The 17,970-nt window shown below is 36.8% G+C and overlaps 1 protein-coding gene across 1 annotated transcript in view; it reads left to right on the top strand.

The window, feature by feature from the left end:
• The window catches only part of Cmtr1 (Cap methyltransferase 1), a 64,832-nt gene that overhangs the window by 20,638 nt on the left and 26,224 nt on the right, over positions 1-17,970 (top strand). The window contains exons 5-9 of the mRNA XM_083121153.1: positions 3,807-3,974; positions 11,105-11,272; positions 14,169-14,361; positions 16,368-16,486; positions 17,750-17,846. Of these exons, the coding sequence (XP_082977279.1) occupies positions 3,807-3,974; positions 11,105-11,272; positions 14,169-14,361; positions 16,368-16,486; positions 17,750-17,846 (745 nt within the window). The remainder of the gene's footprint in view (positions 1-3,806; positions 3,975-11,104; positions 11,273-14,168; positions 14,362-16,367; positions 16,487-17,749; positions 17,847-17,970) is intronic.

Here is a 17,970-nt window from a genome sequence, read left to right as displayed (position 1 = left end):
GTAGCACAACCAAAAGTCTTGCTAAGTTCTGGTATAACCTCGAAACTACCATAATAGAAGCTCCTGCGCAGTGATGAAGTTTTTGTATGTGATACTTCCACAGAAATACATGTGTTGAGAAAGAGTTCTCTGTGAACAATGCATGCTGAGTAGAAAATCAGCATCACAGGTTACTGAAATACATGTTTAGATGAAGGACATCCATCTAGAGCATCCTTTCTCAACTTATGGGGCATGACCCACTGCTGGATCCCAGGGAGGCGTTTGGTGGGTCGCGAAGACAGGCTTGAAAATGTATTTATTGTGTCTTATAAACCTATTACATTTAAATTATTAAAAACAGAGAAACCAGTACTCACTTTATTTGTGAATCTGTTTTTTCTTCTTTGTTCTAATAATTTCAGTGGCCACTGCCACCATCCTCATTGGAACTTGCTGTACTGTGCTTGGCATGCATCTTTTGTTTGTAGTTCTCTGGCTACCGCTAGGTGTGCTGTTGTTAACTGTATGTCTGCGTCGTCTACTATTTCCCAGCGTTAACTGTTGCAGTAGGGGAATCCAAGTGTGGTGTGCCTGTCCACTATCGATGTTTAGCTTGTGCGGGAAGTGCATTGCGGCATGTGTTTCCTTGATTTTGGTGTCTACGAGTGTGTGGGCAGTGTGTTTGACTTGTACTTTTAAATTTTATGGCTATTGTGCTTGATGTGTTTAGCAAGTCCAGTAGTGTGTTGGGCTTTTTTCGCATCTGTTAGGTGCTGTTGGATTCTTTCATTGACAGTTCAGCCACACATTAGCTTTTTGTTTGGGGGGATGGCTAGAGAGAGCGTGTATGTACTGGTTGCCTGCATCTGGTTTTCAGTGCACATTGGTTATGAATTTGTTAAGTGCATGGCTGATGGTGATGTCCAGGAAGTTGATCTTACCATGTTTCTCTTGTTCTACGGTGAAGTTGAGCCTGGGGTGGATGCTATTTAGCTTGTTCACTAGAAGGTTGAGCTCTTCTGCCTTTTTGTATACGACTATTGTGTCGTCCGCTTACCTTCCATATCGGATGTATTGCAGTTCTGGAGTGTGGAGTATCTATTTTTCAGCCAGGTGCATGACTATGTTGGCTAAATGAGCTGGTAGCGGATTGCCCATTGCAAGGCCCTCAGACTGTTTGTAGAATTTATCCTCAAACTGAAAATAGTTGTGTTTTAAACAAACTGTCAGCCATCATTCAACTGAACGCAGATCTAGGTCTATGGAGATTGAATTGTACATGTCCACTATGTCAATGCTGGCTAATTTTGTCAGCTTGTACTATTGACATCACCAGATTTTTAGCATCCGCACTGTTGCAGAACACATTTTGTTGTTGAACTGAGATATTTTGTTTTTAGCCAGTTTGTTAGGTCGACTGTGGGGTGATGGAAGCCAGCTATTATAAGGTGCATGGGGATTCCAGATTTATGAGTCTTGGGAATGCCATAGGCAATGGCAGGTGAAGGGTGCGGGTTGAGAAAGAAATTTCTAGTCTCATATAACACTAGATTTCACTGCATTTTTCACCATTCTATTGTACCTTTTTTTTTCTTTTCTTTTTTTTCATCGCCCTTGTGCATAATTAGAAACTGGTTCATTTTGTCGGATTTTAGACACCAGCAGTCATTGCCATTTGCCAAAATTAGAGAGGACTGAAGTGATTTCTTGGTGCACTGGGTTAGGTTTCCTGGTTTTACTGCTGGCTGTCACTTTTTGAAAAATTCCAGCTGCTGATGTTCGGATGTTTCCTGAATCTTGGGGTTTGGGCAAAACAATCTGCTTTTTCTGCCGCCCATATGAGGTTTAACATACTGTTTTGTATGTTAAACTTATCGCCGTAGGTAAGGAGTTCTTTGAATTTGGTTGGGATCGAGAGATTCGACAGATTTACGATGTTTTTTTCCTTGTCCGCCAACTCTGCCATGTTCCTCCCAGGTGGTGAAGTTTGTTGCGGAGAGACTTCTTTTTTTGGTTTTCCAAGATCTGCAGCATGATGCATGCCAAGCAACAGTACAGCAAGTTTCAGCGAGGATGGTGGCAGTGGCCACTGAAATTAATAGAACGAAGAAGAAAAAACAGTTTCGTGGATAAAGTGAGTACTACCATAGTTTCTCCATATTTATCTACTACCACGTGTCTCTTTTCCCAATTATGAATAAATTATTAAGATGTATTGTTTTAACAATTTAAATTCAACCTGTGTTGTATATAGTCTAAACTCTGCATTTCTGTTACTCGCACTCTACCATTGCTTCTTACTGGCATATCTGATGTTTAACTCAAGGGGATCAGATATCTGTCATTTTCATTTCGGTCGCAGCAATGAGTTCTTAATTATCTGTGTGTCACATGCATGCCGATTCAGATGAGGCATTAAAGTTGCTCATGCCGTTCACCACCACATATCTGTGTGAAAAAGAATTTTCATCTCTGATTCAAGTTAAAAGGAAGTACAGAAATAGACTTGACACTTTCTCAGATTTATGACTTAAGTTAACCACCATTGAACCAAACATACTCCAGCTTATGCGGAAAAAGGCAGCTCCAACCGTCACATTAGTTCGGTGAGTAAAAAAAAAATGTTTTCAATTTCAGCATGGGTGTTTAGTTAGATGTTAACTAGAGTGAATTAGTCTTTTACATTACATATTTACTTTTCTAGAATGAAGTATGTGTAATTTGTTTAAGCAAGCGTAAATGAGAAGAGGGCTTCTTAACCCCTTCCCTGTGTTCAGCGTAAAATTATGCCCTTGGTCACTATAGCTTATTCTGTGTTGGGCGTAATATTACGTCCGCGAACATCTCTGACTGAAGTAACCTGTGTTGAACGGAATAATATGTTTTTTGTTGGTGAAACATATGTTTTGCTATTGAAGAAACAACAACCTTTTATTTAGTCATGATTTTCAGTGCCGACAAAGAAGAAGAAGTAGTTCAGAGGAAAGTAAACTGTTTTTCTGTTATGCTGACAAAGTGCAAAAGTGAGTTCGTTTGTGTGCCGCGTTTAGTCAGTTGCTTTATGTACATTTTTTTTGGTGTTGCGTTATTTCGACTGTTGGTGATTTATTTTTTCGTTTTTGAGTTTGTGATAGTATCTAATAGTATTGTCAAACAGGATTGCAAAATATTTTTTCCCTCATCCCTCATACCTATTGAAGATATTGCAATGAAACTTGGCGGACGCATTACGTATAGACCATAGTATTTTTCAATTCAGGCCTGGTCCAGAGGGCTCCAAAGTTACCAAAAGGGATTTTTCGTAGGGAAATTTCCTGAATTGTCCCCGATTTCCCTTTCCTCATACTTGATGTACACATGTGCATGGTACCATTTGAAAGCCTGTTCTATTCTAAAGAGAAGGACTTACGAACCATGATACTCGAATGAATTGTGCTGAAGCAGTAGCTACTTAGAAATATTACTACGCAAACTCAGAAAAAAATACACAGAACGGGAAACCATTTTGTCAGAAAATTTCACAGAGAAGGGCTTAAAGTACTTGATGATAGCAAAAATATGATTATAAACTGGTGCACACCCCTACAAGTAATTCTGATGGTACCCATGCGTATGGGTCCCATGAAGTGTAATATCCTTCAAGGTGAGAATCACTGATCTGGAGCCATGGAAAATATCATTGTACATAAGGGTATGATTAAGATGAAGTGTACGTTTCAGATTCAGATGAATTATTAAAATTGAGAGTCATTAGATAAATTCTGTTTTGTAAAATTCATGGCATTTCTGATAGAATGATAGAAGTATTGCGAAATTATTTTTAGGTGATAGAAGTGGAAGAAACTGTCCATTGGCTTGAGGAAAGTGACCATATACCAATATATATTCAGGAACTGAGAACGTGGATAAAAGAAGGGGATAAAAAACTCAGTTTAGATGACGAGAGCAGTTTCTGTGATCCTGATGTCCTGAGGAATGTTTTAGCGTGTAAGGTGAGTACAGTTGCTGATGATTTTCTGCATGCTTTGCTCGTCCCTTATATGCTCAGTCTGTGTTAGCCTCGATGTTTGGACCCTTTTTACGATTCCAAATTTGAAGTAAAATGAGAATGGTAGAATTGTTGGCTTCATGCAAGTTAATTTCCTATACGCACGACCATGAAAATAGGTAGCTGGGCAGACCTCTCTCCGGGGCACTTTTGTGTCGTCCCTCTGTCAGTTTGTATCACATGGATTACAAAGACAGTTATCAGAGTATTAAGTTTATGTCTATGTAACGTTTGCTACTCAAATATTTACAGCAGAATTAATTGCATAACAGCATTTTCTGTGATTTGCGTAACACTCAGGATAATTGTAACGTCATTATGAGTAAATAAACTCTAAATTTTGTGTTTAAGAGTTTATTTTGCTTTTCGTGAGAAAACATTGTAGGAAAATGCACCACACGCATCTTGCAATAACATTAAAAATTAATATTATAGTGTGTTTTTAACATTTCATGTTTCCATTAAAAATTAAATATGCATGCCTCTAGTGGAGCATTTTGTAAGTATGCACTAGATTCTGTAGTAAGATATGCTCTTGAAGCTAGGCATTGATTTCCACCAAGTGACACATTCGTGGAGTTTTTATTGAGCCACTTGCACTCAGTGAAACTATCTGTAGTAGAGCCTTGGTTCTATGTTTTTCAACTAACCAAGGTGATAATCAGGGAAAGGATTTATATGTACACATCTTCATACAATGCTAAAATCAATATTATTGTTTATTATCTTTGCGAATCGTGGTATGTAAGCTTAAAAAATGTTGTTTTTATTATCCACATTTTTACGTATATTGGCTTTTAGCACATATTTTAGTTATTTTTACATATAATGTCCATATTTTCAAACATTTTCCACCATACATTCAATTTACATTTTCTTTCTTGTGTTAAATACCAAAGGTTTACAATGCATCAGTATTTTGTTCATTTTGTACTCTGTTTATTTGAAATGTTGACAGTAGACAATGCATTTGTCATTGTATTCTTGTCAACAACAGAACCCTTCCAGATGACCTATGACGTAGAGCACCACGTGCCCATCATGGAACACAAAGAATGCAAGCTCAAGCTTTCAGGTGAAATTCATTGCATATTTTAAATATACTCCCATTGCTTCATGTGGTACTGAACGCTGTTTCAGTCAACATAAATCTGTCTTTAGCGACAGTAGGAGATTCACGATTCAGCATTTAAAAGAAAGTTTTGGTAATCCATTTTTTGTGTTTAACTGTAATACAAAATCCAAGAATAATATAGTATTTTATTCATCTAGGTGAATGTTTATTGAAAATTGCCATTTTTGAGTCCATTATTTAATTCCATATTTTGAAAAAATAACTAAATACATCTTACACTTTTTAATAATACATACAAATCCATTCCCTGATAATAATTAATAAATCCTACATGGGTGCAAGGGGTGGCCCTTTCCGAAGACACCCGAATAAGCTACCTTCCAAATAGTACACCCTGGACTGCATTTTGCAGACTGATGAGGCCCTGGCACCTGGACTCATAGCCAGTATAGTCCTCAGTGGGCCTCATGTTGTGTCTTCCCTGTGGGATAATTTTCAACTATACTTAGCATGCTTGATTGTAAGTATGAGGGCAAATCAAAAAGTCGTTGCCCCTATTTTTTTCAGCCGAAATATTAGTGTGATTGAGAAACCGAGATATATACATTAATGCAATAGGTTTTTCCTGGAATGGCCCAGCATTAACTCTCGACGGCACAGCGCTGCTGTTAGTTTGCAAAGATGGCTATAGTACTCAACACGTCCACGTCGTACGAGCAGCAAAGTGTTATCGACACACTTCAGTCATTCGAATTGGAGATTCTGGAGCATGTCCAGACCTCGCCCCCAGTCATATCCACGTGCTCGGTCTACTGAAGAAGTTCCTGGCAGGACAGGTGTTGCAACGACGAAGCGAAGACCGCTGTCCGACAGTGGTTCCACAATCAACTGGCCAAATTCTACAACAGTGATGGGACAAATGCCTGAATCGCTATATGGAAAGTTAGTGCAAGTTACAGAGAACAATTCCTATATTTTGATTTCCCTGCATGTTTATTATTTCGGCGGGAAAAAAATTGAGGCAAAGACTTTTCGATTTGCCCTCATACATAGTATAGCTACATTTTGGAATTTTTCCTGTTCACATCAAAGTAACGTGGGGGCTGCAGGGTCTCTTCAAATGAAAGGTTTCTAGGGTAAATTACCCTTATCTCCAATTTGCACCTTCATCAAGGTGGATTGTCAACTTGGGAATTCCTCTGAAAGCCTGGCTAAGGCACCCTTGACTTTTGGGTGTCTTACTGTAAGTTCACCCCATACACCATTACTCATTTGTAGACATATTTTCTCTCTCTTTTTTGTCTCAATTGAGAAAGAATGGAAGAAGTGGCCTTACAGAGGTCTAAGATCCAGAAATTGTGCTGAGGCTACAGGTAGATATGGAATTTTTGTAACTCATCAATAAGTTGTTGTTGTTCTTCTAATTTTAACACCAAGCAGTGAATACGTTATGAAAATGCATATATACACGTTGATGTTGAACAGAGTTTCCATGTAAAGTCGGTGTCTAGGAATCAATTGGTGGTGTGTGAAACCCCAAAAATAAGATTTGTGTGCCTGTGCACATAAGAAAACAAATAAATGTTCATACAATTTCATTGTATGTATAAGGTCATGTGCGTGTGTGTGTTCTGAACTATCCATGTAATGTATGGATCAACCATAATTGTCTGTAATAATTTCTAGACATATGTGATTTTTTAATCAACTTTATGTTATTCAATTGTTTTTAGCCATATATCTATTTTTTGTGTTCATACTTGTTCTTATGTTGCTTGAAACTTGAATTATTTTGGTGTCTTTGCATCTGAAATAATTTAGAAATAATTTTTCAAATGTCTTGATAAGAAATCTGTGCATACAGTGAATATGTATATTTGGGATGGAACAGATTAATCGGTACTCTATCGGTATCGACTGATAAAGCATATTATTTTATCTGTAAAATTACCTATTATTTTACCGATCCAATATATCTATAAATATCTTATTATTTAGTGCACAATTCTGCCATTTTGTTATAATTTTTATGGATAATATCCATGTCCTACTTTTTAAAAAAGTAAATGTCTAAATGTGCAGCTTCTTTTGCACTGCAGTCACCTGGAAACAAATATTTATTAAGGAGGTCAAAGAACCATTCAGGTTCTTCAAGGACCATTTGGAATTTTATATTGGATCGGTATCGGCCCATCCCCTATATATATATTAAATTTTGCTATTTGTTTTTAATGAGTCAATACCAAAGAGTTTTTTCTAGTCTTTTATATCTTCCATTGAATACTTAAGAGAAATGTTAATTCTCTTGCATATGACTATGAGGCCTGATCTCAAATATCCAGCAAAATTTGTCCAACTTCTGGAACAAACATTTCCCATACTTTAGTGTCTGGTGTGTACAATGTATTGCATGCATGGAAGAGCATGAGTAGTTGTCTGTGTGTGTGTGTGTGTGTGTGTGTGTGTGTATGCATCAAACCCTGATAGAAACTTCAAAAAGCAGCAAAAGAGAAACAAAGTAGCACTAGAAGTATTTGATGAAAATGTGGTAAACCAATCCAAGGAGAGAATTGTTGCTGCTTCTGGCGACCTTCTGTTGGTGATGCTCACAAGTAGATCTGGACAGAAAGATGGTGTGCGTCACAAGTGGCATCATGAAATGTGCTGCAGCTCCTGAAGTGTGCACTATGATAGTTGATCTTCGAGGCCGAGGAGACTCTAGGGGCCTTACTCACCAACGGCTTCTTGCTCTTTCCCAGGCATCCCGAAGTGAGAACTAGTGCCAAGCAACAGGATACTTGAAACAAAACCTTGCGGACACTTGAAGTATTGCTGCTCTGTTCATTAGAGAAGAGAAACTGTAAGTACTGATTTTGATCAGGCCTCATGTCGATTGCTCTTGTTTTCTGTAAGTTCATTTTTTCCCTCAAGTAAAATGGTATTATTTAACCCTCTGTTAGGCACGTGGGGTACCAATGTCCCCCATTGATATTCATTGCGAGATTGCAACACTGTGAACAGTGCGAAAGATATTAATGCATCAAAAAACAGAGCACACAGCAGATTCAGGTGCTATGCAGAAGTAGGTTAGTGAGGAAGGTGAGTATGCGATGTTATTTGTTGGTGACAAGAGTGAACATGAAAGTGACTACATGACATAAAGTGGACATGGCATTGCTTCAGTTGTTATGTATTTAGGTGTGTGGGACACAACTGTATCCCGAGCATGCAACTGAGTTTAACTTTATTATAATATTACGTCACTTAGAAAGTGCAGCAGAAAAGTGTAGCAGATCTTAGAATAAAGGCAAAGGAACAAGGTTCAGCACGCATGCACAGCATAATTCACGGTGTATTTCATCCCTTAAAATAGGGTTGAAGTGTTGGGATACGGTTCACCGCACATGCCTAAGTACGTTACAAAAAAATGACATGCGTAACGGAGGGTTAAGAAACACAATTTAAGTTTAAGTGCAATTATATTGTTGTAACTACAAAGTTCTTTTTTTACATACATAAATTTGTACATCCCCAATATGGATTAATGGCTTGATCCTAGAATGAGGGGTTGCTCTGTTCTTTAGGTTGTGTGTAAAAATGCATATTGGCAAAACTAACCTTTCCAAACTCCCATGGATTTATATTTTAACTACATACTTCATTTCCCATGCCCAGATTTACAATGAATAATTTTGTTGTGTGTACGTATGCTTGCATCGTAGAATTTTTGTCTTGTACTATATGGTTGTTACAAGCATGTAAACGCAATTTTTGATGTAACATTTCAGGAGGACACACGCTGCCTTCATCGGACATTTATTTTTAGTTTCATTGACATTACAGTTATAACAATGGAATAAATTTAACAAAGCATAAAGATGCAGTTCTTCTTCTTTACCAACCCTATTGACAATATCCTGTTGACTTTGGTCAGCATTTCTATCATTGTAATAGGGGTGAGCCTTCCATGTAGTAGACCCAATTGTCAACCTCACTTCCACATAGTGCACCATAGACTGCTTTTTGCAGACTAACGAGGCTATGGCGACTGGTCCTATGGCCAGTATAATTCTGTGTGTTGTCCTGTTTTTTGTCCTTATGGGTGCTGAGTGCCTCTTTACAGCCTCGGCTTTTAAGCTAAGTCAGAATATTTTATCATGTTACTTACACGACATTATATTTATGTTATTTGTTATGGTAAGAGGCTGGACCCCGTATAATGTGACTAGTGCAAAATAGCCTAAGTGCTGACGCACCCAAAAGTTTAATTAAAAAATTATTGTAATACTTCCAGTTCCGGTACATTGTTACACAAATTCACCAGTAATACAAATACAAATCGATAATATAAATAAATCACTTTTTCTCTTGCACTATTACATTGTGAGGACTTTTTATATTTCAAGCTTACATTTCATGCATACCAGTATAGATGCCAAATGAGTGGAGGAGATAAGTCAGATAAAAAGGAAGGAAGTGATATGGGGAATGGAATTTTCAATCGTTGCAAACCTTTATAAAGTATGTTTCATTGTGAGAAAATTGGGCATTGCAAGAATAAATTTTCCACATCAGGGTTTTCATTACCACATTTGCAATTTTGGTGTGTCACAATATGTATTTTTGCTAAATGTGCTGTTCTTAATCTGTTAATGAAAGGTATGGCCTTATGTGGAAGTGTGTATGAATAAAACCATGTCTTTTTTTAGTTGTAATATCTGCCAACCATCTATGAGGGCAATTCGGAAAAAACCCTCCGTTTGTGCATGTGCGAGAAATAGCCAGGGATAGTGACGTCAGTCCTGTGGCACTGTGCTCTTTGTTCAGTAGGTAGTGAGCAGTGGAAGGAGAAGGTTGTGTAGTAGTTGCTTCGCCTCTATAACAATTGAAAATGAACGCTCCAATAGAAAATCCCGCCAAATGTGAAGTGCATGCAGTAATACGATTTCTCTGTGCAAAAAATTTTTGGCAGCTGCGATTCATTGCGAACTGTGTAATGTTTATGGACCAAACATGATGAGTGAAGGTGTCACATGAATGGTGTCGCATGTTTAAAGAGGGACGAACTGACGGGCACCATGCAGCAAAAAGTGGGTGCCCATCTGTAGTCAGCAATGAACTCGTGCAGGAAATTGACAAAACGGTCCGTGAAGTCAGTCGGTTCACGATATCTGAACTTTCTGTTCGCTTTCCTCAAATTTCTCAGACTGTTTTGTATGAGGTGGTGACAGAAAAGTTGGGCTACCACAAGTTCTGTGCTCGTTGGGTTCCAAAATTCCATTCTGGGGAGCACAAAAAAACACCGATATATGTATTACCCACAGCCGTAAATTGTTCCTTACACCAATCATTCCATTGATTCATGAGTTTGTTTTTAACTCAAGGTAATAAATATTATTATTATTTTAAATGAAGATGTTATCAAATTTTATGTGGATCCCAAATATCAGGTAATTCAAAATAATCCTTGTTTCGACAAAGATATTAGATCTTTTCATTTAAAATAATAATAATAAATTATTTGTTCACAGCAATGTAACATTATTGACAAGATTCTTTGTATAACTTTTTTATTTTTATTGTTATTAAAATTGTTATAATTGTAACATTAATCAAACTAAAAATAAATGTCTGATAAAGGGAGTGTGTGTTCTCCCAAAACGTTACATCAAAACTTGTGTTTATGTGCCTGTAACAACTTAATACTACAAGAGAAATATTTAGACAATGAAACAAAGAAAAATAAATTAAAGGAAGGGGAAATGAATTATAAAAGTTAGTGTTAGTTGATTACAATATTGTATGTCCTTTTAAGAACCATAGATTATGGAGCAGATGTTTTGCGGTATTCGTATTAAGACCGTTCCACACAGGTAAAATAGAAGTCAAAATTGTTTGGCAGGTTTTCCAGAGAATCATAATCAAATCTTATTTCATTAAAATTATGTTTCACACACTGCTTTATTCAGTCTAGAATTTCATTTTGCTGTATTTTTCAGAGTATATTCGATGCCCTAGACGGAGAAGAATTGCGCAAAGCGAGAACGAAGTCGAATCCTTTTGAGACGATCAGGGGAGCATTTTTCTTGAACAGGGCAGCGATGAAAATGGCTAACATGGATGCTGTCTTCGATTTCATGTTCACAAAACCCAAGGACGAGAGTGGTGTAAGTTAGTCATATCTTCTTTCCTGTGAGCACTGCCATTGGTAGCTACAACTGCTTAACCAAGCTATGTGAAGGTATTTTTTTTGCATATTTTTCAAGAGAGTAAATGCTTTTGAAAACATCAACATTAGTAGTTCTGCTCAGTCCAGCAATTGTAATTTTCACTAAACATATTTTAATCCTTTTTATGTATCAGTAATTTGGCATAAAATTTGAGTATCAAGTGTTGCCACCTTTTTTGATTCAAGTTTACACCGTTTTTTTTGTTTTTTTTAAGTATAAATTTGAAATGATAGAATCAGTCAGTACTCTGTTGGTAACAGCTAATATGGGTCTATTGGTGTTTCTACGTAATCAGTATAATAACTGATATATTTAGCGATCTTCCATTTTGTTGTTATATTTTTGAAGTTAAACGTATAATTCATGTGCCCCTGTTTTGTAAAGTAAATGTATAAATAAATATTTAGTTGCTTTTTGAGAGGCAAAACTCATTGGTTACGTACATTAAGACCATTGAAAATCTTTACAGAAGATTTACCATTTCTTATTTGATCAGTAGGATTTATTGCTAGGTTTTGTATAAGCACTTTTATCATTGTTGGCTAACATTGAATATCAGTGTGCGAATTCTTTCCGGCACAAATTATTATAATTTCTATTAATTACATGTGCAAAATCTTGTTTCTTTTCATTTCTTCACACTTTTTTTTGTTAATTTGTACATGCTTCGTAAGGAACAATACAGGTTCCCCTTGCCATGAAATTTGCATGGTAATTTTGCAATGCTGACTTTGCATTGTCATAGTCTTAGGGTAGACCCTGTTGCACTGTTCCTGAAAGAAAAAAAAACATTATTTTAGCGATGCCGTGACCACTGTAGATTTCAGGCTGTGGGATGGTTAGGTAAGCATGTTTTCATAAAACAGTGCAATGCAAATCTTGAAGGAATTGCATGTTGTTTGGTATTGTTCTTGTTTGAATAGCTTATGTTTATTCATTGTTGTTGTTATTACATGCCAACCATCCAAAAATATTCCTTTCGATTAACTTAACAGATTTTATCACTGGGTGATTTTCAAAACTTCTTCCATTAAATTCCACATGTGAATATGTGTGTGCATGTATTCATGGAGTAAACTTTTCACAAATTACCGTACTCAATAATTCTTGTATAACCTTCATTAAATGTTGTGACAGTCCAGTTCTACTAAGATTGAGTTTGTGTTTTAAGTCCACTTTATGCACGGTAAAGCTAATCGGGATGACCTACAGTTTACAGTGGGATCCGAACCACTATGTGCCTCCACCGGGTATCGAACCCGGGACCCCCAGTTCTACAAGAAAAATACAGAAAGGGTCTTCTTATTGGTTAAACTGCCTATCAGACTTCTTTTGTTTTATTAGTGTCCCCTAGTATTTGAGAAGCTTATTTATATTCTGTCTAAAGAACCTGTTGCAAGGCAATGTACACATTTGGAGTGGGCAGTCAGTGAGAATTGAAATATCTTTATTTCCAAATTCAAAAGGATGGTATTCATCTCTCCCTAGTACACATCCCCTTAGTGATGTGTATTGAAAAAGAAAGAAAAAAATAGAGGCTCATCGTGTGAGATGTGGCTTGTTTTCCGTTCAGTAGTATTCTTAATGGTTGTCGATGTGGGTTGAGTATCTGATGTTACGTATGTAGGATGTGGGCAAGGTACCGATTACTTGATAATATCAGTTTTAAAGACTTGCATGTAAAATGAGTGGAGCAAGGGATCATGTTTGGGGTGGGTTGGTAATTGTACAATTATTGACACCTGATGCCTGTCGTAATACAGCACATAATATGTTTAATACAGAATAAGATTTTTTTTTTGTTGTGTGAAAGGGTAAGGCTAAAAAAACCTGTGTGTGTGTTCACACATGCCATCAAGGCATATAGGGTGATGTGGAGGTATAGAGCTCCACATATTGTTGGAATCACGCTGTGGAAATTAGTGATGAAATGAGATTTAAGGGCATAGATCTGTCTGTGGCTGATGTGATCACCATCACGTCTGGCCGACTTTATCCCCCAGGGTTGCTCCCAGGTACCCATTTACGAGGCTGGATGGACCTCAGAGCCACACGGAAACAGGGGAATGACTGGAAAAATCCCTGGTCCAGATCACGTGCCCCAGGTGTTATTGTGTTCAATAGTTTATACTGTTTGTAATCTGTTTTAATGCAAGTAAAGGGCACTGAAACTGGTCTAATAAGTGGGCGTTGCATGTTGCATTTGAGCAAAGTAACATCGTCAGCATGTGGCATGGGAAGTTTTATAATACCTATTCATTAATTGAATATTCTCTCTTTGTATTGCAACTTAATAGTTTTAGTGTTACGTATATTCGTTCCCACTCCTAAGAAGACAATTTTTTTTAATAATTGTGGACAAATCATACTATTTTTATAATATTTACTAGAGAACTCTACTGTTGTTTTCTCCTGGATATTTAGAGGAATGGTGATGGTACTGTTTATTTGATACTGTATATGCATCAACTGACATAGGCATAACAGTACTTTGATTTACCATCAAAATTTTATCAATCCTTCGTATGCTTTTATCAATCAAGTGTAGCTTGCAATGTGGTTCATCTTCTATTAAGGCATAATTTCTATATCCTGATTTTCTAAACTAAAATTTTTTGTCAAAAAATGCAGTGTGTCTTTCTGATGCAAGTCATTTTGCAGTCACTTGGTTACCTTAATTAAGGAGATGACCAATCATCCATGTTCAGGAAAGATTTGCAACTTTATATCAATATTGACAAAAAATTTATATTGTTCCATACTTATTAAATTCACAATTAGCGTAATTGAAATATTGATGAAGGCAATCATGTCAGTGTTCTTATTTTTTCAGTCACCAGTTTTAGGCCCAAATGACCTGCTGTACTTCGCGGATGTATGTGCAGGACCCGGAGGTTTCAGCGAATACGTTCTCTGGCGAAAGAAATGGGAGTCGAAAGGATACGGATTTACTCTGAAGGGAGAAAATGATTTCCGCCTCTCAGAATTTTTTGCTGGTCCTTGCGAAACTTTTGAACCTTTCTACGGTAAGAAAAATCATTGTTTTCTCTTCATATTAATTGGTTGATTTAATTAGCCTTTTTGTGCCATTAGGTTAAATGTTATAGAGAGGTGAGGGGATGTTAGAAAAGACAAGGAAGTGTGAGGAACCATTTTGTTAATATAGCATTTAGCATGTTACTTTTCTCTTCATAAACTTTTATCTTCACGTATAATATCTTAGAAACTAAAAGTTAAAATATGCAAATCAGTAATTTTGCCTGTAGTATTATGTGGATGGGGAAATTGGTCCCTTACATTAAAAGAGGAACATAAATTAAGATTTTAACACAGTTAAGCCTTGTCTCCATGTTAATAAAACATTAAAATACTGACCAAGGAAAAATGTATAGTATAAAAAATATAGGAAGGGCAAGGGGAAAAACAAGAAATGTTCATTTTTTTCAATTTTGAGGTTTGCAGCTCAATCTGTTGGTTGGAACTTGTACTAAACAACTGCACAAAAACCACTGGAATGAAATGAGAAATGTGTGTGTAAGAGACGATCGAATATTTGGGGTACTGAGAAAGAACATGGCAAGATTACTTTTAAAATGTCGTTTTCTCCAAAAACTGGTTTTGTGACATTCCTTGTTCTTTCCCCTTCATATACACTAAAAACGTAAGTGACCCATTTTGTTCCAATTTTCCCTTAGTTTTTGTTAATTTTCTCGCCTGTTTAGGCAAATGTACTTTGTCTCTGCCACTTTTCTCTCTATTTCATTTTCCCTCTTCTTCATTTGTACTTTCTTAATCCTGTTCCATGTGTCAACATATCCTCACTCAATGCTGTTTTTGGATCTTTCTCTTTAATGTCTCTCCTCCTATGTTCTTAATTAATGCTTCTCCCTATCTCTCCTATGTATTTGCTTCGACATCCACCATTTTCTACTTCATATACCCCTGCCATTGCCAATTCATCACTCTCCTTCTCTCCTTTGTATTCATTAAATCATTTCTTGATGATCTTTGGTGGCTTGTAGGATTCTCTTAGTCCATACTTTGCATGGTTTCTTATCTTTTTGTCTGAATGGCACACACACATACTTCTTCTCTTCTTGTGCATCCTTATCCTCTTCATCTTTTTCCTTGTTTGTCTCTTTCTTCATTTTCTTCTCTGCTCTTCTTATGATGTGAATTATTTCCCCTACTTTGTATCCGTTTTCCTGTGCTGCCTTAATTATCCACTTCATTTCTTTGTCATAAGTTGCTTTGTTGTTTCACAATCTTGCCCTCCGTACAAAATTCTCCAAAATGTTGTATTTTGTTCTTCTTTCATGTGCAGATTCCTTGTGAATATACTTTCTCCTCACTAACTTTCTGTGGTATAACTCGGTTTCACACACAAGGTATACCACAAAAAGTCCTTTACCTTTTATAGTTCAATGGTTGTATTCAAGTAATTAACCTTTCCATTGTGCATTTCTTCTTTTGTGTACTTTATTCTTTCATGGCCTCTGTTCAATAATCTAAACATTTCTTCTCTTGTTTCTTTGCTTTTTGCTATAAAGATCACACCATCCATGTGAACATAGATGTTTAAATACGTGAAATGTCCTAATAACTTGAGCTGGAAAAATCAGGGAATTCTGGTTTTACGAAATTGTAGACACCCTGTCTATTGCTCATGTTCCTGGATCCCTTGTGTTACAATTTCTCTTATTTTGTTCTGTAATGCTTCCTTCCACTCTTGCACGTGCAATAATATATTGATTTGATAGTCAAGGGATTCTGCCATAACGCTACCGCCCCTAGAGCACAAGCAAAAATGTGACTGATTGGTAATCATTGCTTTTCCCCTTCTCCAAAGAACAAGGTTTTTGTTTCCTACATGCTTACACAAGAACCTTTCTGCTAAACACCTTCCTACTTAATGGAGCTCGAGTTGATTATGTATTTCCTTTTTTGAAGTCTTTCTTTCTTTCTTGTTAAGGTTTTTAGTACTTCTGTCTTTGAAGAGGAGAGAGTGAAAATTTGATGGTGTTATTTGCAGGCGTGAATGGCACCGAGGGCGATGGAGACGTGTACAAACCGGAAAACATCGATGCATTCCAGAAGTTTGTTTTAGATAACACGGATCAGAAGGGTGTTCACTTTATGATGGCAGACGGTGTAAGTAGCATTTCATTAGAAATTTTTAGTTATCACATTCAGAAAGTAGGGATTATAGTGATGTGATTCGAACAGGTGTTCTTGGGTTACCAGCCAAGTTACATCGGCAATTATTTCCAAATGTCAACTGAGAGAATCTGACAACACAAATCTGAATCACATTTACGAGATGAACAGTGTCTTGTGGAATGTATGTATGTGGGGGGTAAGTGCTTGGCATTTTCTGTCTAAATTAGTTTATTTGTGTGTTCGAGTGAGTGAGTGTGGATGAAGAACTCGTCACATCCCGGTAATACGAAATATGAAAAACTAATGAGACTTGATGGTTTCAAGTGACTTGCTCTCTTTTCAGTGAAAAACGTGGGTTTAGTGTGTCTTTGTCATCTAGTCATCATTTATATGTAGTGCAAGAATTATCCTAAAGTTGTACAAATGTGATATAAAATATCGTCATCTCCATGGGAATTTTTATATACGTACTACATGTGTATGTGAGTGGGAGAGTGAAATAGTGAGTGAGTGAGAGAGACAGACAGACAGACAGACAGGCAGCCAGACAGACAGACAGACTCACTCACTCCCACCTCACCTCACCTCACTTCAAGATCTTTTCATTTCTTCCACTGCACTCCATTATTTTGTTGATGTTTCACAACCCTTTCTTTGTTAAGATTTACACAACTTGCTGTTCACAATCTTCTGGGTGTTTTGTACACATGCTTATGGTATCAAAATGTAAAGAAAACAGAGATCGGTAGATTGTATAATGTATATGTTAGTGTTTACAAAATGATTGCTTTTTCTCGAGAATCTTACAAGGAAAAGACCTATAATATCACTGCACCAAGCCACTTTATATATTAACCTAGAGTGAAAGTGAATTTTGTTTCTAACTTGGGCTGAGCTGATACTGATGCACATTTTTGTCTTTCTGGGGTCTACTAAAATACCATGCTGCACTTTGGTGGAATTAATTATTCGTTTGTATGCAGAATTTTAAGTTTTCATTTATTTTGCACCATTGAAGCAAATTAATGCTTATAATTGGAGTCAAAATACTTAAACAATACTATTAATCGATATTTTGAAGAACTTTAATTGTTAAAAAGATAAAAGCATCATTATTATTATTATCGATGGGAATCTGTAAGGGTGCGGCCTCAGTAAGGGTATAGATCCAAAGTGGTATCGGCTCAACCCCTTGCTGTAATAAAATAGCACAGGTGAAATAATGCTTTCATTATTTTTTTTTCCTGTTCATAGGGATTCTCCGTAGAAGGACAAGAGAACATACAGGAAATCCTTTCCAAACAATTGTACCTCTGTCAGTTCCTTGTTGCACTGGGAATTGTTAGGATAGGTAAGTATGTTCCAAGAGTTTCTGGTGCCATTTTACCCAAACTTTCCTGGAAGCACTTCCTTGTAATCAAGGGGTCCCGGTTTCAAACCCGGTGGAGGCACATAGTGGTTTGGATCCCACTTTA

The sequence above is a fragment of the Lepisma saccharinum genome, chromosome 4, assembly GCF_977018435.1.
Source record: "Lepisma saccharinum chromosome 4, izLepSacc3.1, whole genome shotgun sequence".
In the NCBI taxonomy this organism is placed as follows: domain Eukaryota; kingdom Metazoa; phylum Arthropoda; class Insecta; order Zygentoma; family Lepismatidae; genus Lepisma; species Lepisma saccharinum.
This window is presented reverse-complemented; position numbering and strand designations above follow the sequence as displayed.